This window comes from Oryza brachyantha, chromosome 3 (assembly GCF_000231095.2).
Source record: "Oryza brachyantha chromosome 3, ObraRS2, whole genome shotgun sequence".
NCBI lineage: Eukaryota > Viridiplantae > Streptophyta > Magnoliopsida > Poales > Poaceae > Oryza > Oryza brachyantha.
The window spans coordinates 29,242,265-29,268,417 of record NC_023165.2 but is presented as its reverse complement, the minus strand read 5'-3'; the positions used below and the strand labels follow the sequence as shown (position 1 = coordinate 29,268,417).

General features: G+C 40.2%; 2 protein-coding genes and 1 pseudogene across 4 annotated transcripts; all 3 read left to right on the top strand.

Annotated features, from left to right (window-relative positions):
- Positions 1–1,663: 1,663 nt before the first annotated feature.
- On the top strand, positions 1,664–7,509 carry LOC102706092 (conserved oligomeric Golgi complex subunit 2). The gene is made up of 12 exons (XM_040521858.1): positions 1,664–2,193; positions 2,787–2,978; positions 3,369–3,705; positions 3,835–3,996; positions 4,196–4,295; positions 4,382–4,591; positions 4,695–4,809; positions 5,419–5,625; positions 5,761–5,862; positions 6,190–6,312; positions 6,393–6,527; positions 7,141–7,509. Exons 1-12 carry the CDS (start codon positions 1,732–1,734, stop codon positions 7,252–7,254), a joined length of 2,259 nt encoding a protein of 752 aa, XP_040377792.1. The 5' UTR covers positions 1,664–1,731; the 3' UTR covers positions 7,255–7,509.
- A 2,957-nt stretch (positions 7,510–10,466) lies between these two features.
- Positions 10,467–16,190, top strand: LOC102713177 (annotated as a pseudogene).
- A 2,951-nt stretch (positions 16,191–19,141) lies between these two features.
- On the top strand, positions 19,142–25,465 carry LOC102712709 (putative disease resistance protein RGA3). Of its 3 annotated transcripts, XM_015835197.2 has the most exons (4): positions 19,908–20,078; positions 20,155–23,651; positions 24,603–24,715; positions 24,804–25,465. In XM_015835197.2, exons 1-3 carry the CDS (start codon positions 19,984–19,986, stop codon positions 24,680–24,682), a joined length of 3,672 nt encoding a protein of 1,223 aa, XP_015690683.2. In that variant the 5' UTR covers positions 19,908–19,983; the 3' UTR covers positions 24,683–24,715; positions 24,804–25,465. The 3 variants fall into 3 exon arrangements, with proteins under 3 accessions (XP_006650894.2, XP_040377791.1, XP_015690683.2); XM_006650831.3 differs by having other exon boundaries at positions 19,142–23,651; XM_040521857.1 differs by lacking the exons at positions 24,603–24,715; positions 24,804–25,465 and having other exon boundaries at positions 19,142–21,570; positions 21,686–21,774.
- The last annotated feature ends 688 nt before the right edge of the window (positions 25,466–26,153 follow it).

The following is a 26,153-nucleotide window of genomic DNA, read 5'->3' as shown; positions in this document are numbered from 1 at the left end:
AAGGTAGTACTTGCTAATAATAATCCAAATTAAGAAAGGTAATTAGAATAAGATAATGCAGCTGGTAGCAAGCACGGGAGGCTAGCCTGGAACATGGCGAATTGGCGATGATATGAAACTGTGAGATGGTTGGTGGTTGTACCAGAAGAAAGGAAGCTTCTGCCTGCCTGGAATATGGCCAATATAAAATCATCTCATCTGCTGAAATGCAAAGCCAAAGACACACACGGGACTCTCTGCTGCTGCTTTCGCTTCCGTTGCCGGTGAGGTTGCTGCTTCAGCCGCCGCCGGCACGACGCGTGCTTTTTAGGAGCTCCACCGACACCTCGTCGTTTTACCTTTTATTTTCGCGTCTGAATTCTGCAACGACTCGTTCGTGTGTGAAATGAATTAAGAAAAAACAACTCGTACGTTCATGTGTTGTAATTTTTCTTTTCTCTTTTAGGAAAAATAAAAGTGAATGCAGAGACAAATAAAGTTTGTGGAGATGCCGGACATGGCCAAGCGTTCATGGGTTTAATTTCTTTTTTTTTTGTGTTTCCTGAATTGCTAAACGGTGTGTGATTTTTTTAAAAGATATATAAAAGTTGCTTAAAAATAATATTACTCAATTTTCTAAGTTTAAAATAGTTAATACTTAATTAATCATTACACTAATAGCATTACTCGTTTTACATGCGGTAATTAGCCAAGTGGAATTGTCTTCTGGGACGCGCCCGGTGTATTCATGTTGCTGTGTACTTTCTTTGGACTATACATTCGTTGGATTGAAATGTTAGCTAGCCGCCGTCCAACTATTCGGTCTATTCTTGCATGCACATGTACAGTAAAGCTCCATTTCGTTCTTCAGAAACAGCAGGACGAGGTCCCAATGTCCCCATGCAGCCATGCTTCCACGAAATCGCCCTTAAAAAACACGCGCCGTTGTCCAATGCAACGCCACGATATTTACATATCCAGCTGCACGATTGGCGAATTTTAGGATTCTAAGTAAAAATAATGAATTCAAATTCAACCATGTTATTAACTGAACTTAGAGATGGGTTAAAAAACGCAAGAACTCTTGGTTGTGCTAATAGAAATAGAAATAGGGTATAAATGTGTGTACATTCATATATGCGGGTGCACGCATATATGAGCATATGTGTTTCGAAAATAAAAAGGAATTTTTTGGTGTGTTTTGCACCCTTGTCTTTTTCTTATGTTTATGTTTGTAACCAAAATTTAAATTTTTAATCTTAAATTTAGAGTTGAATTTGAGATTTTACATTGTAATTTATTTTTCAGTCTTTGTTTATACATTACTTGGATCTTGTACATAAAATTTTTTATTTATAACTATTTTTATTTTATTATTAATTTATAAATATATCGTTTGATATTTTCCGTTACGACTCTTTCGTGTAGAGCTAGGTAGCCCACGCGTTCCAAACTGGGCCTGAGAATCGAAATGGAGTAGAACTCACGCATCCCTCTGTGTGCAGCAAAATACGGCCCATAGTCCAAGCCCACTATACACACGAAGAGAAGGAAGTATCAAGGCCCAATTAGTATGGTGGGCCAACCAAGCCGGAAGAGAAAGCGTGCGCGCGCGAGCCCATCTATCTGGGCGAGCCACCCTCTCGTTCCCGTCAGTTTCTTCAGCCTCCACCCATTCCTCTCTTCCCCGAGTAGAGAAGCAGCGCAGCGACCGCCAGATCTCCAGTCCCACCGCGCCGCAGATCCAGAGCCATGGCGGATCTCGCCGTGGCGCCGCCGCCACCGCCGCAGCCGACGGACCTCTTCGGCGAGCCCATCGAGGCGCACCCGCCCTGGTTCAAGCCGGCCTCCTTCCTCCGCGCCGACTTCGACCCGGACGCCTACGTCGCCGACCTCCGCTCCTACGTGCCCCTCGAGAGCCTCGCCGCCGAGCTCCGCTCCCACCTCGCCTCCCTCCGCGCCGAGCTCGTCGGCCTCATCAACCGCGACTACGCCGACTTCGTCGGCCTCAGCGCCCGCCTCAAGGGCGTCGATGCCGCCGCCGCGCGCATGCGCCCGCCGCTCGCCGAGCTCAGGGACAAGGTCGCCTCCTTCCGCGCCGCCGCGGCCGCCGCGCTCGCCGCGCTCCGCGCTGGCCTCGAGCAGCGGGCGGCTGCCACGGCCGCCCGGGAGCTTCTCGAGCTGCTGCTCGACGCCTCCCACGTCGTCTCTAAGGTCTGATCGTACTCTGCTCCTGGTAAAACTCTAATGTAGCTTATTCCTAATGAGCTAAACTTTCCCATCATATTTGCATTGGTACATATGAGATTGCATGTGTGATCTGTGTAGAGGTCAACCATCGACCTTCTGCAATTGTACCATTCTGGTCATTTCCATCGATGCTCAGTTGTTCATTTTCATCAATCATGTGAAAGTTTACCACTAGCTCAAACTAGAAAAGTTCCACGTTTAGCACTTCCATTTGAAATGCAGTAATAGATCTTACGTATGTCCTGCACTAAGTTGTTGGAGCCTTGAGCCTATGTATTCATTGCTGTGAACATTTTGTATCCCTGCACACAGATGATCGATCCATATGCTACCTCTGAGCACCATTTTATCCATGAATGTAGATGCATATGCACGACGAAATTGGCATGATTAAACCTGTCATAGTGCTAAATTTTGCCATGCTAAAGAAAAAAGCCTATCTTACGATTATTTTCCACTGGTTTACAATTATATATATGCTACCCAATTGTATGAACCATCATCTGAAGGTGTTATTGTCAAGGCTTCTGAAATCCATGTTCCTTTTGTTCCTCCAGGTTGAGAAACTGATCAAGGAACTGCCAACTGCTCCATCTGATTCATCAAATGGTGATAAGGGCTACCCAGGGAACACCACCACACCACCAAACGTGGAGGCTGGGACAGATGTTAGGGAGACACAAAGCATTCTCTTGGAAAGAATTGCTAGTGAGATGAATAGGCTCAAGTTCTACATCAGTCATGCACAGGTTTGTGACACCAACTCACCAATAGATACTGGTCCATTTCACTTTTAAGTTACACTTACCTTCTCTATTCGTTGTTTTCTTGCTGAAAAAACCATTAGGAACAAAAAAAAAAGGATCTAGTTGTTTCTCAGGAAAGGTTTATTTTGGTGTCACCATTGACCATTGAAAGTGAAGTATACACAATAAAGCTACAATGTAATGTAGCATTTCGATTAATAACTTTAAGAAAAAAAAGTTTACTCGTGTGTAATAGATAGGACTTGCAAACTGCCAAGTGTCAATATGGTTTCATATCGGCAGCTTTTGTTTTATTTCTATCTGATGCTACGATGTACACATCAATGCAACTTATATTTATGATTCTTATTCTGCTACATTATGGCAGTACAGAATCTCCCTTTTATTGAGAACATGGAGAAGAGGGTCCAAGGTGCTACAAAACTACTTGATGGTAGCTTAGAGCGTTGCTTTGTGGATGGCCTAGAACATCGTGATGACAAAGTAATATACAATTGTTTGCGTGCCTATGCTGCTATTGACAACACATCTTCAGCTGAAGAGATATTCCGTGGAACAGTGGTGTCACCGTTGGTCCAGAAAATTGTTCCTCAAAACTATGCAAGGGTGGTTTCTGGGGTATCTTCTGATGACCTAGAAGATGATTATGAGCAGATAATGCAATGTGTAGAAAAAGATTGCAAGTTTATTTTGGAAATATCCTCATCAGGTAATTGCGATTTACGTCTTTCATTTAAAAAGTTCCATCATTGCTTAGTATTTTGAAGTTGAATACTAAATGCTGCATAAGTACTTAGAGATTGACACATCATCTATTTTTCTCTTGGTTGATTTGCAGCAAACTCTGGGCTTCATGTTTTTGATTTTCTGGCCAATTCAATACTCAAAGAAGTTCATTTGGCAATCCAGAAGGGAAAGCCTGGGGCCACGTCTCCTGGAAAACCTAAACAATTCCTTAAGAATTACAAAGCAAGCTTAAGATTCCTTGATTTTCTGGAAGGTATTCCTAATTATGTTGCAATGTGTTGTTGTTTTGTATTTGACCACGTAAGCCTACTAGAATAATATTCTATGGTATCTATCTGTCCATTTGATACTACAAGTGGGACAACCGTCATATAGGACTAATAAGGAAAGCAATTAGATTGGTTTAAAGATTAGATAGGTAGTTGTGATTGATTGAATGTTTTATCCTGCAGGTTACTGTTCATCTAAGACTGCTGTAACAAAGTTCCGCTCTGAGCCTGCTTACACTGATTTCATGCGACAGTGGCATGTTGCTGTCTACTTTACATTAAAGTAAGCACAAATATTTAGACTATTATGTTGTCAAGTGCTCTTCAGAATTTCATTTCTAACTTGACTTAAAATGGTTCAATCATAAGATTTCAGGACATTGCTGGTGGTCTTGATTCTGCACTTACAACCACAATAACTCCTGTTGGAATGCACGAGAATCAAGCGAAGCCAAAGACAATGTTGTTGAAACAAAGCGTTAAGCTCTTAGAAAGTTTGCAGGCATGCTGGAGTGACGATGTTCTCGTTTTCTCCCATTGTGATAAGTTCCTCCGCTTGTCTTTGCAGCTTATTTCAAGGTATAATTGCCACAGGATTCTTTGCCTTACTTTTTAGAGAAACTTTCTCTCCTTTTTATGGTTTAACACATGGTTGACCCTTTTTATTCTACACTATAATAAGGTATACAACATGGCTTTCTTCTGGTTTGGCTGCACGAAAAGCTTCTGATGGGGGCTCAAGTTCTCCTGCAGATGCTGAATGGGCATTATCTGTACCTGTGGAGGATTTCATTTATGTACGTCATGTCTACAACCCTCCTTGAATGCTAAGTGTGTCATTTCAGCCATCACAACCTACTGCCTTTTGTCCTTAATTGTGAACCTCGTGGCATAAGACTGAAATAGTATTGCTCAGTTAAATTGCCATTGGGCCATCGAAATTGAGATGGCTGCATACATACTAAGTTAAATTAGCAATAACTTGATATTCATGCAAAGGTTTAAGACTTCAAATGCTCAGGAGGGCGGCACAAAGCTGACACCTTGCATTTCTAGCCCAACCAGTAATCCAGGAACATGCATACTGTGTTTACTGGTTAGTTCGGAAATATGCAACTGGTAGCAGTTTAGCATATTGACTATGACACAGCGATTGGGTGCTAAACTATTTTTTCATGTGTAAACTGGAAAGAATTGTTCCGGTTCTTTGATGTGCTGCAGATTGAGGGCTAGTCAACATTGATTATTCTGTAGTACATCTTACCAATTATCTGGGCCCGTGATTCTCATATTTCTTATTACACCGTGGAAGTATAGATATTGTACAATGTTGGAAACATAGAAGATTAGGGCCATTTGGCATATTTTGTGAATTGCATTTAACTGTTAAATACATTGATACACAGGTAATGCATGATGCAAACGCCGTAGTTGGGGAGCTTTCAGAATCAGGCCAATTTGTCAAACATGTAAACCAATTGCTAGCATCATGCCCAACTGAAGTACTTACTCTTTTGAAACAAAGTATACTGCAGGCTGTTGAGCCTTTAAAGGAGTTGTTGCCTGTTATAATGAATGTCATGGTTGGGGTCATAGTTAAAAGGTCTAATGAGGTGAGTGCACCTAAGTCAGCAGAAGAGAAGCAGTACCCTTATCTTTGGTTCATCACTCCTATGTTACGTAAGGAAATATTTTTAGTTATGGCCCATCTGTTCTGATTGTCTTACTATGTTTTTGGTTGATTGTAGGACTTGAAGCACCTGAAGGGAATAACAGCGACATATAGAATGACCAATAAGCTTCCAGTGAGGCACTCTCCATATGTATCTGGGATTTTGCATCCACTTAAGGTGAATGGACATCCTGTTTTAACTACTTAACTGGTAGTGTCTATGTCCGCTGTGTCCAGTATGGGTTCTTGCTGATTTTTAAGTATAATGGTCTGTATCTACTAGTACTCAGTACTCACTGGTCTGATTGTTATCACCGTCAAGGATAATTTAGTACTCATTAGTCTGACTGTTATCACCCTCAAGGGTCAGGGCCTCAGGGATAACTTAGTACTCACTATCTGTTTGTTATCACCATTGTTTTGCCATGTGGCAGGCCTAAAAGCTGCAGGATATTTTCCCCATATTTTCTTGTGTGCATAAGTGCTTTTCCTCTGTTTTCTGTAGGTTTTTCTTGAAGGTGATCGTATTCACTATTTATCAGAAGATGATAAAACAAAGTTGCGGCGTGGATCTACAGATAAGATCACTTCAATTTATTATGACATGGTATCTGAAGTAGTCACTGTGGTAAGTAAGGAATGCCTAACTGCTTATGGAAACTCGTATCTTCTTATCATTGACTTAAATCATCTTCACTGAATATAAAGGCAAGGAAAACTGAATCATCATTGCAAAGACTACGTCAAGGTGCACAAAGACGAGTAGGAGCTAGTACTGATGCCTCAGATAACATCATTTCTGATACTGACAAGATCTGCATGCAGCTATTTCTTGATATTCAGGTTTTATATCCGCCCTTACCTTTTTGCTTATAAAAGATAGATTATATACTCCTTCCGCTTTTTCTTATTTGACATCACTGACTTTTAGTTTACGTTTAACCATTCGGCTTGTTCAAAAAATAGTATATATTTATTAATTATTTTGTTATGGTTTGATTTATTACCAAAGGAACTTTAAGAATTACTTATAATTTTGTATATTTGCATAAAAGAAATTGAATAACACAAGAGGTCAGATCCCAAAAGTCAACGACATTGGAGGTGCAACATAAAAACACTCAGATTACAAGCTGAAATTGTTTCGTGCCAAAAATGACATGGTTAGAATAAGCCAGGCATATGCAATAGTTGGGCCTTTGGTGAAACCAAAAGGCAAAGACAAAAAATGATTTGATGCAAAATTTACACCCAAAAGGCAAAGACAAAAAATGGTGAAACCAAAAGGCAAAGACAAAAAATGGTGAAACCAAAAGGCAAAGACAATAAATATTGCAGCCAATATATTAGTTATAAAGACCAACATGATATAAATGTACTGAGTTATGATGGATGTACTTCACCACCGCTGACATGTCTTTTTTTTTGTTTTTGTTTTTCTTTTCTTATTATGCAGGAATATGCACGTAATCTTCGTGCAATAGGAATAGATGCAAGAGAAATTGAATCCTTCAGAGCTCTATGGCAGTGTGTTGCTCCTAGAGAAAAACAAGATAACATCCAGTTTTGATGTAAAGAACAATTTTAGTACATAGAAAAATTTGCCTTAGGTCCTTGAATATCCGTAGATACGTCTCTGGTTCGTTTAGGATGAAGGTTCGAATGTTTTTATACATAGAGCTCTGGATTTCGATTGCTGCTGTTGTTTTATTTTCGATGGTCCTCCGGATTATAAGAGGTTACATCCAAAATTTGAGAAGTGTATGAAACCTCATGTTGTTCGAAACACCTCAATTCTGTTGAAAAGAATGTTTTAGTTTCTTTGGTATCTAGTATCTACCATTTTGTTGTTCATGAATATCTGAAGAGAAATATACCTCTATTCCTTCATTTCCTGGGCCCTGGATGCAGTTGAGAGCAGGTACAATAGCAGGCTATAAGCTAGCTATAAGCATATTTTAAAGAGATAAGAGGGAAGAGAGAAGAGAGGTTAGCTACTAATTTGTAGCCAGCTGTACACGGACTCCAAGACAAAATATGTGTATGACATGTGAGACCATGTATTAATGTTTTATAGTTAACTATTGTATGAATTGACTATTAGATTAACTATAGATGAATTAGAGCTAGTAATTGACTATACTATTGAACTTGCTCTGCCATCTTTCCAGAATTAGCTATGTCATCAGGATTGGTAAGCAGTCTATCATTAGAAATGATGGAAGAAATCCAGTTTTTCCTTCTTTTGATGGCTGCTTGCTGGAGAAAGGTGTTCCTATCTCCTTGAACCCAGTGTTTTTTTTAGCTCTCTGTCTGTGCTAATCTGAGAGTTTTTTGCATTAGAGCATCATGTTTAAAAAGAGCATTTTTTTTCTTTGTCAACAAGATTATGCCTCTCTGTTGAGCTCTGAATTTGAATAAGTTTTTCTGTGCTAGCAATTTGCTGAGACAGAGGCATCTTCTTCTTGCTCCATTTAACCAGCTTGGAACCTAGAATTTTAGATTTAACACTGAAGGAATTACCTGCAAGACTGGTCCATGTGTTTTTAGCAAAGTCATGGAAATCCTCCTCCAAAAGCCACCAGTTTTCAAATTTAAAAGATTTTATAGATTTTCTAAAGGAGGGATCCAGAAGAATTAAAATGGGAGCATGATCACTGTAAATTAAAGGAAGATGATAAACAGTAGTATTAGGGAACTTAGAGCACCAATCAACATTAGCCAGGCATTACCTCTTCTTTTGTTGGTCCGACCGTCCGAGGGTAAGCTAGACCATTGTAGCCCATGTCAAACAGCCCCAGATTTCTTATGTGATGACGGAAAATAGCAATGTGATTACGACCAGGAGGATTACAACCAAATTTTTTAGTGGAGCACATAATGTCATTAAGGTCACCCATACAGATAGTAGCTTTGAGTCACAAAGCGCCAACATCCTGCCAAATTCTACTAGAACCGTGATGAGTGGGGTCACCATATATACACAAAAGATTAAACATCATGCCACTAGGGTATATAAACCTACAACTAGAATATAGTTGGCACTACTAATCATCACTGTAATGTAATGTCCATCTCGCGGTTCCACGAAAGCCAAATTTGCATTCTCCCTGCCTCATGAGGGAACAGGGAAAGTGCTGGTGGATTCCTTGAAAATGTTGGTGTACGGCACTATGGGTAGTCGCAACGATGCTATACGCGTACGCGAGCATTTTCCGGCTAGTCGCCAGTCGGCATCTCGGTATTGGCATCCAGTTAAATAATTATACTTCTATCTATTTTAGAATATAATTTTTTTTAGTTTATTCAGTATAGATCGAGAGATGTTAAAATATTTTTTTCAATCATCTTAGTGATTAATTTTTAATTTTTAAACTAATTAGATTTATGGTACAAGAATATGATTGACTTAGAAATTATTGAAATGATTAAAATAATAAGAATTAATATAAAAATATTTATATTATTATGTAACATTTAAATACTAAAAATAGTACATAGAATGGAGAAATGGATAATTTAAATAATGCAATTTGACATAATCAAAACCCAACATGTCTCGAGACCCCTGCTGTCTACCAGCTGTTTTTTTTTTACCTGTCTGTCTACAGGCTGTTGACACAGTGAACCCGTACCCGTCTAAATAAATTACTTATTCGGTCCAAAAGTAATCCTGATTTTTGAGCCGTTACCGTTCTTTAATTTTTTAGTTCAAGAAAAGAGCTGTTATAATACTGGTTTTGTTCACCGTTACTACTAGTCTTTTCAGTTTATATGAGATTTTGACTATTCATTTATAACTTTTAATTATTCATCTTATTCAAAAATTTAATGAAAATATAAAAATTTATAAGTAATAATTAAAATAATTTTAATAATAAAGAAAATAATAAATAAAATAAATAATATTTTCAATTTTTTTAAATAAAACTAGTGGTCAAACAATATAAACAAAAAGTTAAAATCCCTTTTAATATGGGACGGATGGAGTAACAGGTCTTATTTTAATAAAGAGTAATTTTATATTCCTTGAGAAGGTACAAAAGGTATCAAAATTTTAGTGTAAAATTTGGTAACTAATAGTACCTTACATAAAAATTTTGGTACCTTACGGTACCTAAGGAATGTAAAATTGCTATTTAATAAATAATTCTATTGATCTTTTGTCACATGTATGATTATTCTCTCATTCAATTTTTTTATAAATATAAGTTATTACTAAAGTATATTTAATAATAAATACAACAACAATAAAATAAATAACAATCATATAAATATTTTAAATAATAAGACTGATCAATTCAACTATTAAAATACATAGGACTACGTATTAACGTGAGTTACTTTGAGCGACCCAAACGTCGTTGAGTTGTTTGAAGTACTTCCCCATCCAAAAGAGGCATTCATGTTTAGCAAACCATATAAAGTAGTCATGCAAAGCCATAAAGATTAAAATATTTTCTGCTTTTCAAACTTAACGTATTTGCCTTATCATTTTAAATTTAAATGTATTTTTCTCTTACTTTATTAGACTCCATTGCAACAATTGTTTAAAAATAAAATATTAACGGGACAGACGAGAGAAGTTAAAAGATGAAGTTTGATTAAACAGATGTACTACTCCTATATTTTACTGGTAGTTGATGCAATGAATCAAACGCATCCACTTTCCAGTTTCCACACAAACTGCTGCTCATCCTCCTTGCCTTCTCCACCCAGCTGCTGTGCTTCCCTCTGTCTACTGTCCGGCGAGCGTGTTCTTAGCTCTAGGGTTTCCTTCCGATGGCGGAGCTAATGGCCACCATGGTGGTCGGCCCACTGCTGTCCATGGTGAAGGAGAAAGCCTCCAGCTACCTCCTGCAGCAGTACAAGGTGATGGAGGGCATGGAGGAGCAGAACGAGATCCTCAAACGCAAGCTGCCGGCCATCCTCGACGTCATCGCCGATGCCGAGGAGCAGGCGGCGAAACACAGAGAAGGGGTGAAAGCATGGCTCGAGGCGCTCCGGAAGGTGGCCTACCAGGCAAATGATGTCTTCGACGAGTTCAAGTATGAGGCACTGCGTCGCAAAGCCAAGGCCAAGGGCCACTACAAGAAGCTCGGCAGCATGGATGTAATAAAGCTCATTCCTACTCACAACCGTATTGTGTTTCGTTACAGGATGGGCAACAAGCTCAGGATGGTTCTGAGTGCAATTGAGGTCCTAATCACAGAGATGAATGCCTTTAGGTTTGAATTCCGACCCGAGCCGCCGATGTCATCCATGAAATGGAGGAAGACAGATTCTAAAATCTCCCAACTTTATGAGGACATTGCTGCTGAATCAAGAAAGGAAGACAAGCAGGCAATTGTCAATAGACTGCTTGCTCAAGCCAGCAATGGAGATCTCACTGTTCTGCCCATAGTAGGAATGGGGGGGATGGGCAAGACCACATTGGCACAGCTCATTTACAACGACCCTAAAATCCAGAAGCATTTTCAGTTGCTGCTCTGGGTGTGTGTCTCTGACAACTTCGATGTGGATTTGTTGGCTAAAAGCATAGTTGAAGCAGCTGGCAAAGGGAAGAATGAACTTAAAGAAGTTGTCAGTGGGCAGAGGTATCTCCTCGTATTGGATGATGTCTGGAACCGTGAGGCCAGTAAGTGGGAAGCCCTCAAGTCCTACCTTCGACATGGTGCCAGCGGTAGCTCAGTTTTGACAACCACTCGTGATCAAGAAGTTGCTCAACTAATGGCTACAACTGAAAAACCTTATGATCTCAAGAGCTTGAATGATAAGTTCATAAAGGAAATTATTCAGAGAAGTGCTTTCAGTTCAGAACAAGAAAAAAGACGTCCTGAGCTACTCGAAATGGTTGGTGATATTGCCAAGAGATGTTCTGGTTCTCCATTAGCTGCAACAGCATTGGGCTCTACACTGAGGACGAAGACCACCAAGAAAGAATGGGAGGCTGTACTAAGTAGCAGCACAATTTGTGGTGAGGAAAATGGAATCTTACCAATACTCAAGCTCAGTTTCAATTGCTTGCCACCATATATGCGGCAGTGCTTTGCTTTCTGTGCTATTTTTCCCAAGGATTATGAGATTGACGTGGAAATGCTGATCCAGTTATGGATGGCCAATGGTTTTATCCCAGAGCATCAAGGAGAGTGCCCTGAAATCACTGGTAAAAGAATTTTCAAGGATTTGGAGTCAAGGTCATTTTTTCAGGATGTGAAAGGAATCCCATTCGAGTTCCATGATATAAATGACTCCAGGGTTACTTGTAAGATCCACGACCTTATGCATGATGTTGCACAGTCTTCCATGGGAAAAGAATGCGTTGCTATATCTAGAAAATTTAGTAAAAGTGAGGATTTTCCTAATTCAGCTCGCCATTTATTTTTGTCGAGTTTTTTACCAGAAGATGCTCTGAACGCTTCCCTGGAGAAAGTATGTCCAGGTATCCAAACATTGATATGTTCCCCACAAGAAGATGAACGCATATCTATAAATGGAGATTTGCAGAGGTCAGTGCGAGCACTAAAGATCCTGGGAGGTTCATTCCTGAAACCAAAATATCTTCGTCACCTAAGGTATCTTGATCTCTCAGAAAGTGAAATCAAAGCACTTCCTGAAGACACAAGCATCCTATATCATCTGCAAACATTGAACCTTTGTGATTGTTTCTATCTTCGTCGACTTCCAAAGGGAATGAAGTACATGACCGCCCTCCGTCACCTGTACACTGACGGATGTGTCGGATTAAAAAGCATGCCTCCGGATCTCGGACACCTCACTTGCCTACAGACGCTTACATGCTTTGTAGCCAGTGCTAGCTCTGGCTGCAGTGATTTGAGCGAACTGGGGCAGTTGGACCTTGGTGGTCAACTACATCTAACACAACTAGAAAATGTGACAAAAGCATCTGCAAAAGCAGCGAATCTCGGAAAGAAGGAAAAACTGACCAAATTGACATTACGATGGACTTATCAGAAGTACAAGGAGGCACAAAATACTAAGCATAAAGAGGTATTGGAAGGTCTCACGCCTCACGAAGGGCTCAAAGTTCTGAGGATATACAACTGTGGGAGCGGTACATGTCCAGCATGGGTGAATAAGCTGCAGCACATGGTGGAGCTTCGGTTATATGGTTGCATAAATCTCGTGAAGCTTCCTCCATTGTGGCATCTACCAGCTCTAGAAGTTCTATGCCTTGATGGACTGGATGGTTTAAAGTGCTTGTTCATCAATGACGCACACACAACCATCACATTTCACAGATTGAAGGAGCTTCATTTGTATAGTTTGACAACTTTTGAGACATGGTGGGACATAAATGAAGTACAAGGAGAAGAGCTGGTAAAAATTTGTTTATCAGATATTGTCACATGCTAACTGCATTGCCAAAAGCGTCAAATGCAATTTCAAATTCGTCTGGCGGAGTTAGCACTGTGTGTCAGCATTGAAGACAATGGAATTAAATGGTTTGGATATCTTTGATGGATGGGAGGCAGTTGATGGAACTCCGAGCAAGGAGGTAACGTTTCCTCAGCTTGACAAATTAGTAATCTTGTGGTGCCCACAGTTGAGTACTCTACCTGAAGCACCAATGCTAAATGAGTTAAATATATATGAAGGCAACCAACAAATATCCCTACAGGCAGCTGGCAGATATATTATTTCATTGTCCAGTCTCGTTCTGGAATTATCAACTGATGACACAAAGACAGAATTGGTGGACACACAAAATTCGAGTGAACTGGTGGTGCATGAGAAGGAGAAATGGAATCATAAATCTCCCCTGGAAATTATATACTTAAGGGGGTGCAACCTTTTATTCTCTCACCCAACTGCACTGGCTCTGTGGACATGTTTTGTACGGCTCCTAGATCTGCAAATTCACAAAGTCGATGTAATTGTCCACTGGCCAGAAAAGGTGTTCCAAGGCTTGGTTTCCTTGAGGAAGTTAGGTATTCATCAATGCAGTAATCTGACAGGACGCACGGAAGCTTGTGAGCAATCTACACCAGCACCAAGTGAACTGCTGCCACGTTTGGAGTCCCTAGTGATAACCGATTGTGAATCTTTTGTAGAGGTCCCCCGCTTACCAGCGTCTCTCAAGCAATTACTAATTAGGGAATGCGATGTACTAGAATCCGTCATAATCAGTCAGCAGCAGGAGTCGACGAGCTTGGTGAGTGCAGAAAGTGGTGCACAGCCGGATAGGTCAGAGGCCAGCAGCGATGCCGTCGATCGCGTCCTTCCACGCCTGGAATATCTACAAATACAGCGGTGCAGTCGTCTGGAGGTTCTCCATCTTCCTCCGTCCATCAAGAAATTGGAAATTTGGGAGTGTGGAAGTCTCCAGCCCCTCTCAGGAAAGCTGGATGCCATCACTGGAATCACTTCATTAAGTATAGGATCATGCGAGAGCTTGAAATCACTGGAATCTTGCTTTGTCGAGCTCCCGTCGCTGCAACACCTCCAACTTTTTAATTGCAAGAGCCTGGTATCCTTGCCAGAGTGGCCTCAAGCATACTCGTCTCTTAAATTTCTTGAAGTTACTTATTGTGCTGGTATAAAGTTGCTTCCACCTAGCCTGCAGCAACATCTGGGTGACATCGAGGGGAAAAGACTAGATACCTGCTATGAAGGTAATATAACTTCCATTTTCTTCATTCCTTCTAATAATAACTACCATGGCGGTTTGCACATATTTCACGGCAAATATTTTTATTTGTTAATTTAAATTTATTTTTTCTAATTATATTTTAATATGAAACCTCATTTATTTATACATAAACTCTTTTCTGCATAATATTTAATTTATAATACAAATTTTAGATACTTCTAAATTGTATTAATATGTTGACTCCTATTAATTTTACTTATTTTTAACTGGAATTTTAGATGTTTTCTAAATTGTATTTACACATACACTCTTTTTTTATTATTTTTAATTCCAAAATTTTATTTCTAATCGGATTCTTTCTTTTTGAAACTTTGGTAAGATATATTTTTTAATTCATCTATTTTAACATAATATATGACACACAAATTTATATATTTTATTTCTAATTTTGCTCTTATAGAATTTCTACTCTATATACTATTGATGTAGTATAATAAAATCAGGTCCGTTAGATCCAAAAAAATGGACGACTCACCATCATTTGAGAGTACCTAAAAAAGTCCTAAAACTAGGATCTCAATTTGGTGTGCCGTAAAAGGAAACTCTTGACTTAAGTATGTATGATTTGGTGGTAAAAGTTTGCAAGTGAGGTGTGTAGAACCCCTAGTCGGCCATTAATAAGATTATATAGACATAGAGTACTATGCACATTGATAACTCACTTGTGCAGGTGTGTTACCTAAACCCTTTAAACTTTTGAATTGCATTTGGGTATCTAAACGCATACAGACGAATTTAGTTATGTCTCCAGTAGCCATTCCTATATGATAATCTCTTCCTGTGATTATACTAGTTTGGATCATGCTCTTAATTGACTTCCTTTAGTCACAAATTTGCAAAGTAACTCAGTACTTGTCTTGACATTTCTCTGGAAACTCACAGCTCAACTGCATATAGTTTGAGTATACATAGTTTTCTTCAACTGTCTTATGTCTTTGAAAAACCTTACTATGGAATTCTGTAATCTATATTTACTCATCCCGTATACATTTTTCTTTTCTTTTCCTTTTCGTTTGCCAGAACCAGAACCGGAACCGGAGGTTCTTCATCGTCAATCTGCAATCGGTAGACTGCTGTGCCTAAAGTAGCTGATTCAAGACCAGATAAAAGTTGTCATCATGGTTTGTAACGCGTGCTTCTCGATTGATTTCGACTCATCCTATCTACTATCCTTATATATGCTGACTCTATGAGTTGTGACTTCCTTGTAGGATTGTTGCCAGGTTGCAAGTGATGCGTTATTAGTTGTGCTTCGTGGTGCAATGCCTACCCTTTGTCTTTCTCAAGATAAACTTTGTTTACAAGGATGATGCCGATCCAAGACCTTGACAGAACACAGTCCCAGACTGCAAGATGAAGAACAACAGATAGGACTCCAGGCTCCACTATGTTTTTCATTTTCTTGTGAACTGTCATGTGTTTGATTTCGTTTGTGCTCCAGCATAGGAAAAATGGTTCATGGTGTAGTCCTATTTTTGATTGACTGCAGAGTGTATTTGTGATTGATCAACGATCCAACATATTATCCCTGGTGTTCGTCAAGTTGTTTCAAGAAGCTTCTTGAGTTCTTGATATTGGAAAGATCCCAATCCCTTTCAGAACCCCTAGTCAGCCATTAATAAGATTATATGTTCATAGAGTACAATTATTTGTGCATCTGTGTGACCTAAACCCTTTAAACTTTTGTATTGGATTTTTGGTATCTAAACACATACGAAGAAATTTAGTTGTATATTTCATTTTGGTAACTACAGAGGAATTTTAAATACATCATGATCTCTTCCTATGACTATGCTAGCTAGTATGAATCATGCAGTTATTACGGGAAAAAATAGTATTTGGTTTGATTGAAGTCACTTGGTGATTTTTCCCCCTGGTTCTTTGAACCAATCAATACTAATGATTTTTTCCCTTTAAGCGTCTGATATGGATGGCTGCTTAAATTTAAACTAACTAGCGCAGTACTTCTCTTGATATCTCTGGAATTAAACCCACAGCTCCATTGCATTTGCATATAGTTTGAGTATACGTAGTTTTCTTCAATTGTCTTATTATGCCTTTGAAAAACTTTACTATGGAATGCTATAGTATATATATTATCCAATACATATGCATTTTCTTTTTTTTTTGTTTGCCAGAACCAAATTCTCCTCAATCTGCAATCGGTAGGCTGCTGTGCTTGAAGTAGGAGATTCAGAATCAAATGGAGGTTTTTTTTTTTGCCGGGAAGATCAAAGACTGGCCGCCCAATTTCATTAAGAGAAGAATGAACTAGTATACAAGCCCTTGGAAACCTAGTTACAAAGTGGAACTAGGTGAAGAAACAGCTGTAATGATACAACTGACAAGGAACCAGGGGACTGATGATCGACTTTTTTGATCGAAGATTCTTGCGTTTCTCTCATTTCCACAACAGCCAAGAGACCAACATCAGCAGAGTGTCGAAGAGCCTTTTGCCATCCTGGTTTGTAACGTCAGCTGTGCTTGATGATTAATTCCAAATGAAATGCTACCTCCTATCCTTACCCTGACTCTTTGTGGTGTGACTTCCTTGTAGGATCATTGCCAGGTTATTAATTGTGTCTCCTGGTAGAATGTAGTATTGCCTACCCTTTCTCAAAACAAACTCCAGAAAAAAGCCGATCACCTGGTTGGTGTGAGCTGCTACAACTACAAGGACGAAGCCGATCCAAGGCCTACTTTGAGCAGAATACTGGTCCCAGACTGCAAGCTGAAGAACAGCAGACATGCTCCACTATTTTTTTTCATCCTCTTTTGTTATGTTGTGAACTTTGATGTGTTCGATTTCGTTTGTGCTCCAGCATAAGAGAAACGCAGCTAGCACTTCCATTTCATGATGTGTTTCTCTACATGCATGATTGCAGATGATGTTTGTGATTGATCAATAATACAACATACTACCGTTGTTTTTTGACAAGTTTGTTTCAAGATGCTGCTTTGATATGCAACGTTTTCTTGCGTAAGATCACGTGTGATATTAATTATGTACGATGAATAATTGGCAAAATATAGATCATTGTTTGGACTAAAGTGGATTAAGTTGGGAAGAACTCGGAATATGTTTTCTTTGTCCCTCTCCGGTGCATTTTACTGGTATTACCAGTAGAACTAATCTCATTCATTGATTTAAAATAATATTTTTATATTTTGTTAATTACTTGATTAGTAGTATTTTGTAATTTTATATTTTGGCAATAAAGATCACAATAAATAGGACAATACTACCCTTTCACATTTCTATTACACGTAATATTGTTAGTACTATAATTTAATCACAACCGTCCGATAAAAATTGATCAACGACGTAGGACACAACACACCGGAGTCAAAACACAGAGGAAGCTAGGAGATGATCATAACCAGTTTTAGGGGATCGAGACTAGGACAGGGTTTTCGAGGTCAGAGTTAGCTACAAGATATCACTGGATGATTATGCTCTAGTTGATATGATGGATGACATGGAACAGAGAGGTTCTACGCCGATTCGGTATGTGGTATTTGGACATGATGAAATTTGACCGGCGTGTGGGACAGTGGTTCAGTTTGTAATGGATTATGGGCTTGCACGTCCATATAGTTGGGTCATGTTGGGCTAATGGGCATTTTCTACTTCAAGATATAAAAGGTTGAGACAGAGACAAGAGAGTAATCAGAAGAGAAAATCGATGGAGTGCTTTTGTAGGCACTTTTGGAACATGAATTGAGTTGAAATTCGATGTCAATTCCATTTTCAGTTCGGGTTTCATGCAACTTGAGTTTTGAATCTTAGATTTCTTCCTGATTTTGATCTAACCGTCAGGTTTGAGTGCAGTTTTTTTTGTTGGTTTCATATTGAAGTCTAGTTTTTGCATGCCATCTATCGGTTAGTTTTTAATCAATCTAGATTTTAGTGAAGTTATGTCGGATTTTGTTCGGATTAAAGTTGGGAAAAATTTAACATGGGCTATGTTTATAACTTATGTTTCGAGTATCACATCAAACGGATTTAAATTGGTGAAGTGACATTTTTTTGTTTAGAGGGGTGGTGTTGCTTTCTAGTGTAGTGGTACTGTAGCACCGAGTTTATTTACTGTTTTGAGACTTGTTTATTTGAGCGATCTATTTTGTTTTTAGTAACACTAGATGAACATTTATATCATTTGATATTATTTTTTATGTATATTTATCTTCATTGTTATAAAAACAAACCATCGATCATTCATCCCCTCTAATTGACGTTATGATCACACGCGCTGTAATGGAATTACTGGAACGAATTTCTCACCTGGGGGGAAAATGGAAGACTAGTACACATGCTTCTGAAAAACCATTGTTTTGCTGTAGTATCCAAACCTTTTGCAAAGCCAGAAGTATGATACATTTTTTTCATAGATAATTAGTATAATGAACTATTATTACAAGCTGTATGGTTTAGGCAATCAAAATTACCGAATTTTGACACGCTGGGCTCAAAAGCACGCTTTGATGGGCCGAAACACACGAAATCTACACCCGTTTCTAGCCCAATCCGATGGCCAAATGGGCTCGGCCCACTCCAGCCTCTCCCCAGCTTCACGGCGGCGCCGGCGCTGCCATCTTTATCCCCCCCACCCCCAACAAGGCGGAGACCGGAGGCCGGCCGCAGCGACGAAGACGATCTCCGGCGGCATCAGCAGCACGGAGGGACGGGCTTGGCCATCGCCAACGGAGGAGCTTCAGGCGAGGGTGCTGCTGCTCTCTTCCTTGCTCTGGTTTGGTCGTGAGTTAGGTTGGTGATTTCGTACCTGATTGTTCTGTTCTGTTCTCCAATTTGATTTCAATGGAGAATGTCGATTCAATCTACAACTGGTATTGGTTGCTAAAATTTTTTATTTCGAGATGGATGCTTCGATCTAAAGTTGGTAGTGTGCAGATGATGTCAACTAGTTTTACCCAAACGAACAGCTCAGTTACAAGGGGTTCATCTTTTACCGAGATTATACGCCTTTACTATTATCTTAGTCAAAAAAAAAAAGGGCCCGTGATTTCAATCGGACATCAAACTACTGAAAGATGGGCTGGGAAACTAGGAATAAATACATTGATGCAGAAACACTCAACCTCTTGAGCCACGGCCACGCTGCAGTGGGGTTGTCAGCTGCTACTTTTGTTCGCCGTGAGCAGCGCCTGCACGGCTGCCATTGTCCGGTTCCAAGCCCCATCAACAAGGCACCTTTCAGAAAGAAAGGCATCAATGTGATTGCAAGGCTCTTTCTTGCAATCACCATTGCTGAAGCACAAGACCACCCAAATCCCTCATTCCTACCAGAGCGAGCGAGGCTACGGCGATATTGCTGAGACTCGTTTGTCAAGCGCCAGCCTTTGAGACTTGTTTGTCTTCTCCACCGCACCCAGCAACTGTGCTTCCCTGTGTCCTGCGATGGCGGAGCTAATGGCCACCATGGTGGTCGGCCCACTGCTGTCCATGGTGAAGGAGAAGGCCTCCAGCTACCTCCTGCAGCAGTACAAGGTGATGGAGGGCATGGAGGAGCAGCACGAGATCCTCAAACGCAAGCTGCCGGCCATCCTCGACGTCATTGCCGACGCCGAGGAGCAGGCGGCGAAGCACAGGGAAGGGGTGAAAGCATGGCTCGAGGTGCTCCGGAAGGTGGCCTACCAGGCGAACGATGTCTTCGACGAGTTCGAGTACGAGGCACTGCGTCGCAGAGCCAAGGCCAAGGGTCAGTACAAGAAGCTCGGCAGCATGGATGTAATAAAGCTCATTCCTACTCACAACCGTATTGTGTTTCGTTACAGGATGGGCAACAAGCTCAGGATGGTTCTGAATGCAATTGAGGTCCTAATCACAGAGATGAATGCCTTTAGGTTTGAATTCCGACCCGAGCCGCCGATGTCATCCATGAAATGGAGGAAGACAGATTCTAAAATCTCCCAACTTTATGAGGACATTGCTGCTGAATCAAGAAAGGAAGACAAGCAGGCGATTGTCAATAGATTGCTTGCTCAAGCCAGCAATGGGGATCTCACTGTTCTTCCCATAGTAGGAATGGGGGGGTTGGGTAAGACCACCTTGGCGCAGCTCATTTACAACGACCCTGAAATCCAGAAGCATTTTCAGTTGCTGCTGTGGGTGTGTGTCTCTGACAACTTCGATGTGGATTCGCTGGCTAAAAGCATAGTTGAAGCAGCTGGCAAAGGGAAGAATGAACTTAAAGAAGTTGTCAGTGGGCATAGGTATCTCCTCGTATTGGATGATGTCTGGAACCGTGAGGCTAGTAAGTGGGAAGCCCTCAAGTCCTACCTTCGACATGGTGCCAGCGGTAGCTCAGTTTTGACAACCACTCGTGATCAAGAAGTTGCTCAACTAATGGCTACAACTGAAAAACCTTATGATCTCAAGAGCTTGAATGATAAGTTCATAAAGGAAATTATTCAGAGAAGTGCTTTCAGTTCAGAACAAGAAAAAAGACGTCCTGAGCTACTCGAAATGGTTGGTGATATTGCCAAGAGATGTTCTGGTTCTCCATTAGCTGCAACAGCATTGGGCTCTACACTGAGGACGAAGACCACCAAGAAAGAATGGGAGGCTGTACTAAGTAGCAGCACAATTTGTGGTGAGGAAAATGGAATCTTACCAATACTCAAGCTCAGTTTCAATTGCTTGCCACCATATATGCGGCAGTGCTTTGCTTTCTGTGCTATTTTTCCCAAGGATTATGAGATTGACGTGGAAATGCTGATCCAGTTATGGATGGCCAATGGTTTTATCCCAGAGCATCAAGGAGAGTGCCCTGAAATCACTGGTAAAAGAATTTTCAAGGATTTGGAGTCAAGGTCATTTTTTCAGGATGTGAAAGGAATCCCATTCGAGTTCCATGATATAAATGACTCCAGGGTTACTTGTAAGATCCACGACCTTATGCATGATGTTGCACAGTCTTCCATGGGAAAAGAATGCGTTGCTATATCTAGAAAATTTAGTAAAAGTGAGGATTTTCCTAATTCAGCTCGCCATTTATTTTTGTCGAGTTGTTTACCAGAAGATGCTCTGAACGCTTCCCTGGAGAAAGTATGTCCAGGTATCCAAACATTGATATGTTCCCGACAATATGAAAAAGACATATCTGTAAATGGAGATTTGCAGAGGTCAGTGAGAGCACTAAAGATTGAGGGTGGTTTACTGCTGAAACCAAAATATCTTCGTCACCTAAGGTATCTCGATCTCTCAAACACTAAAATTGAAGCACTTCCTGAAGACATAAGCATCCTATATCATCTGCAAACATTGAACCTTTGTGATTGTTTCTATCTTTGTCAACTTCCAAAGGGAATGAAGTACATGACCACCCTCCGTCACCTGTACACTGACGGATGTGTCGGATTAAAAAGCATGCCTCCGGATCTCGGACACCTCACTTGCCTACAGACGCTTACATATTTTGTAGCCAGTGCTAGCTCTGGCTGCAGTGATTTGAGCGAACTGGGGCAGTTGGACCTTGGTGGTCAACTACATCTAACACAACTAGAAAATGTGACAAGAGCATCTGCAAAAGCAGCAAATCTCGGAAAGAAGGAAAAACTGACCAAATTGACATTACGATGGACTTATCAGGAGTACAAGGAGGCACAAAGTAATAAGCATAAAGAGGTATTGGAAGGTCTCACGCCTCACGAGGGGATCAAAGTTCTGACGATAGACGGCTGTGGGAGCAGTATATGTCCAGCTTGGATGAATACTAAGCTGCAGCACATGGTGGATCTTCGGTTATATTCTTGCAACAATCTCGCGAAGCTTCCTCCACTGTGGCATCTACCAGCTCTAGAAGTTCTTTGCCTTGATGAACTGGGTGGTTTAAATTGCTTGCTCAGCAATGACACACGCACACCCATCACATTTCACAGATTGAAGGAGCTTAAATTGTTGAATATGCCAAATTTTGAGACATGGTGGGACATAAATGAGGTACAGGGAGAAGAGCTGGTATTTCCTCGGGTTGAAAATTTGCGTATCACATCTTGTCGCATGCTAACTGCATTGCCAAAAGCGTCAAATGCAATTTCAGATTCGTCTGGCGGAGTTAGCACTGTGTGTCGTTCTGCATTTCCAGCATTGAAGACAATGGAATTAAATGGTTTGGATATCTTTGATGGATGGGAGGCAGTTGATGGAACTCCGAGCAAGGAGGTAACATTTCCTCAGCTTGACGAATTAGTAATCTTGTGGTGCCCACAGTTGAGTACTCTACCTGAAGCACCAATGCTAAATGAGTTAAATATATATGAAGGCAACCAACAAATATCCCTACAGGCAGCTGGCAGATATATTACTTCATTGTCCAGTCTCGTTCTGGAATTATCAACTGATGACACAAAGACAGAATTGGTGGACACACAAAATTCGAGTGAACTGGTGCATGAGAAGGAGAAATGGAATCATAAATCTCCCCTGGAAATTATATACTTAAGGGGGTGCAACCTTTTATTCTCTCACCCAACTGCACTGGCTCTGTGGACATGTTTTGTACGGCTACTAGATCTGAAAATTGACGGAGTCGATGTAATTGTCCACTGGCCAGAAAAGGTGTTCCAAGACTTGGTTTCCTTGAGGAAGTTAGGTATTCGTAGATGCAGTAATCTGACAGGACACACGGAAGCTTGTGAGCAATCTACACCAGCACCAAGTGAACTCCTGCCACGTTTGGAGTCCCTAGAGATAACCGATTGTGAATCTTTTGTAGAGGTCCCCCGCTTACCAGCGTCTCTCAAGCAATTACTAATTAGGGGATGCGGTGGCCTGGAATCCGTCATATTCAGTCAGCAGCGGGAGTCGACGAGCTTGGTGAGTGCGGAAAGTGGGGCACGGCCATCGTTAGTATCAGAGCCCAGCAGCGATGCCGTCGATCGCGTCCTTCCATGCCTGGAATCTCTAGAAATACAGCGGTGCAGTCGTCTGGAGGTTCTCCATCTTCCTCCGTCCATCAAGACATTGGAAATTTGGGAGTGTGGAAGTCTCCAGTCCCTCTCAGGAAAGCTGGATGCTGTTCAAAAATTAAGTATAGAATCATGCAAGAGCTTGAAATCACTGGAATCTTGCTTTGGAGAGGTCCCGTCACTACAACACCTCCAACTTTATAATTGCAAAAGCCTGGTATCCTTGCCAGAGGGGCCTCAAGCATACTCGTCTCTTAAAATTTTTAAATTTGCTTCCTGCCCGGGTATAAAGTTGCTTCCACCCAGCCTGCAGCAACATCTGGATGACATCGAGGTGAAATTCGTAGATGCCTGCTACAAAGGTAATATAACCTCCAGTTTCTTCATTCCATCTAATAATAACTAGCATGGTGACTCGCACATATTGCACGGCAATAATATTTTTTATTTGTTATTTTTTCTAATTATATTTTATATGAATCCTCATTTACTTGTACATAAACTCTTTTCTGCACTTTCTAAATTGTATTTACACATAGACTTTATTATTATTATTTTTACTTCCAAAATTTTATCTCTAATCGGATTCTTTCTTTTTGGAACTTTGATAAGATATATTTTTTAATTCATCTATTTTAACGTGATATATGACACACAAATTTATATATTTAGTTTCAATTTTGGTCTTATTTAATTTCTACTCCATATACTACTGGTGTAGTATAATAAAATCAGCCCTGTTAGATCCAAAAGAATAGACGACTCACTGAGAGTACCCTAAAAAAAACCCTAAAACTAGGATCTCAATTTGGTGTGCCGTAAAAGGCAACTCTTGACTTAAGTTTGTATGATTTGGTGGTAAAAGTTTGCAAGTGAGGTGCGTAGAACCCCTAGTCGGCCATTAATAGGATTATATAGACATAGAGTACTATGCACATTGATAACTCACTTGTGCAGGTGTGTCACCTAAACCCTTTAAACTTTTGAATTGCATTTGGGTATCTAAACGCATACAAACGAATTTAGTTATATATCCAGTAGCCATTCCTATATGATAATCTCTTCCTGTGATTATACTAGTTTGGATCATGCTCTTAATTGACTTCCTTTAGTCACAAATTTGCAAAGTAACTCAGTACTTGTCTTGATATTTCGCTGGAAACTCACAGCTCAACTGCATATAGTTTGAGTATACATAGTTTTCTTCAACTGTCTTATGTCTTTGAAAAACCTTACTATGGAATTCTGTAATCTATATTTACTCACTCCATATACAATTTTCTTTTCTTTTCTTTTTTGTTTGCCAAAACCAGAACCAGAACCGGAACCAGAACTGGAACTAGAGGCTCTTCATCGTCAATCTGCAATCGGTAGACTGCTGTGCCTAAAGTAGCTGATTCAGGACCAGATGAAAGTTGTCATCATGGTTTGTAACGCGTGCTTCTCGATTGATTTCGACTCATCCTATCTCCTATCCTTATATGCTGACTCTATGAGTTGTGACTTACTTGTAGGATCGTTGCCAGGTTGCAAGTGATGCGTTATTAATTGTGCTCCGTGGTACAATGCCTACCCTTTCTCTTTCTCAAGATAAACTCTGTTTACAAGGATGATGCCGATCCAAGACCTTGACAGAACAGATAGGACAACAGACTGCAAGATGAAGAACAACAGATAGGACTCCAGGCTCCACTATGTTTTTTATTTTCTTGTGAGCTGTCATGTGTTTGATTTCGTTTGTTCTCCAGCATAGGAAAAGCGGTTCATGGTGTATTCCTCCTATTTTTGATTGACTGCAGAGTGTATTTGTGATTGATCAACGATCCAACATATTATCCCTGTTCGTCAAGTTGTTTCATGAAGCTTCTTGAGTTCTTGATATGCACTGGAAGTATTGAACGGCACTTCTTGTAGGTGTCAGATGACCCTGCAAGTTTTTCGGGTTGCCAAAACCTTGTGCAGAGATCTCGCGAGTACTATATTTATAAGCCTGTTTATATTTACGTTTTGCAGCAACGTTTTCTCCCGGTAGGAATTGATCAATTGAACTGTCGTTACACAGGTTGAAAGATTTTGGAGTGCATATGTTTGCTCTCGACAAAACCGTTCACCTATGCACGAAAAGAAAAAAAAAAAACTCGGTGTTGTTCAACACTCGAAAGATCCCAATCCCTCTCAGATGGCCAACTGCAAGTCTGCAACAAAATTCAGCAAAATGCAAAACAAAGTATTCCCTCTCGTTTTTATTTTATATTTGACTATTCATCGTATTTAATTTTTTTACAAACATACAAAATTATAAATTATTCTTAAAATTTATTAGTAATAAGTCAAACAATAAAAATAATTAATTATATAATTTTTAATAAGACGAATGGTTAAAAATGAACCAAAAATCAACATCATCTTAAAAAAATAGAGAGTATTAAAAAAGCCAATAACAAGTTAGCCCAGCCCATCGTGGCCTATATGCAAGCCCGTGCTGTCTAGCCAGCATGTCTTGTGTAATGCCGGCGGCCGGTCGCCGGAGAGTCGGACGTGAGGACGCTGCCGACTGCACAAGAGAAGACGGCGGGAGAGCTGCTGAGGCATATCCTGCAGTGCAATCTATAGTAACTACGGTAAATTCAAAGAAATTTAAAAAGTAATTATTTTGTAATAAATTTTATACGGTTCGCCGCACGGTAACCGCTGTTATTGCCCACGGTGCGGTAACCCCGCCCTCGACTGTAAGGGAAACCTGGGTGCAAATTTCTACTGTATTGCAAGTATTATGAATTTCTGATAGATGAACCTGCCAGTAGTTCATGGCAAGTATTCTGAATTTCTGATAGACCAACATGTATTTTTCATGTCAGGTGCTT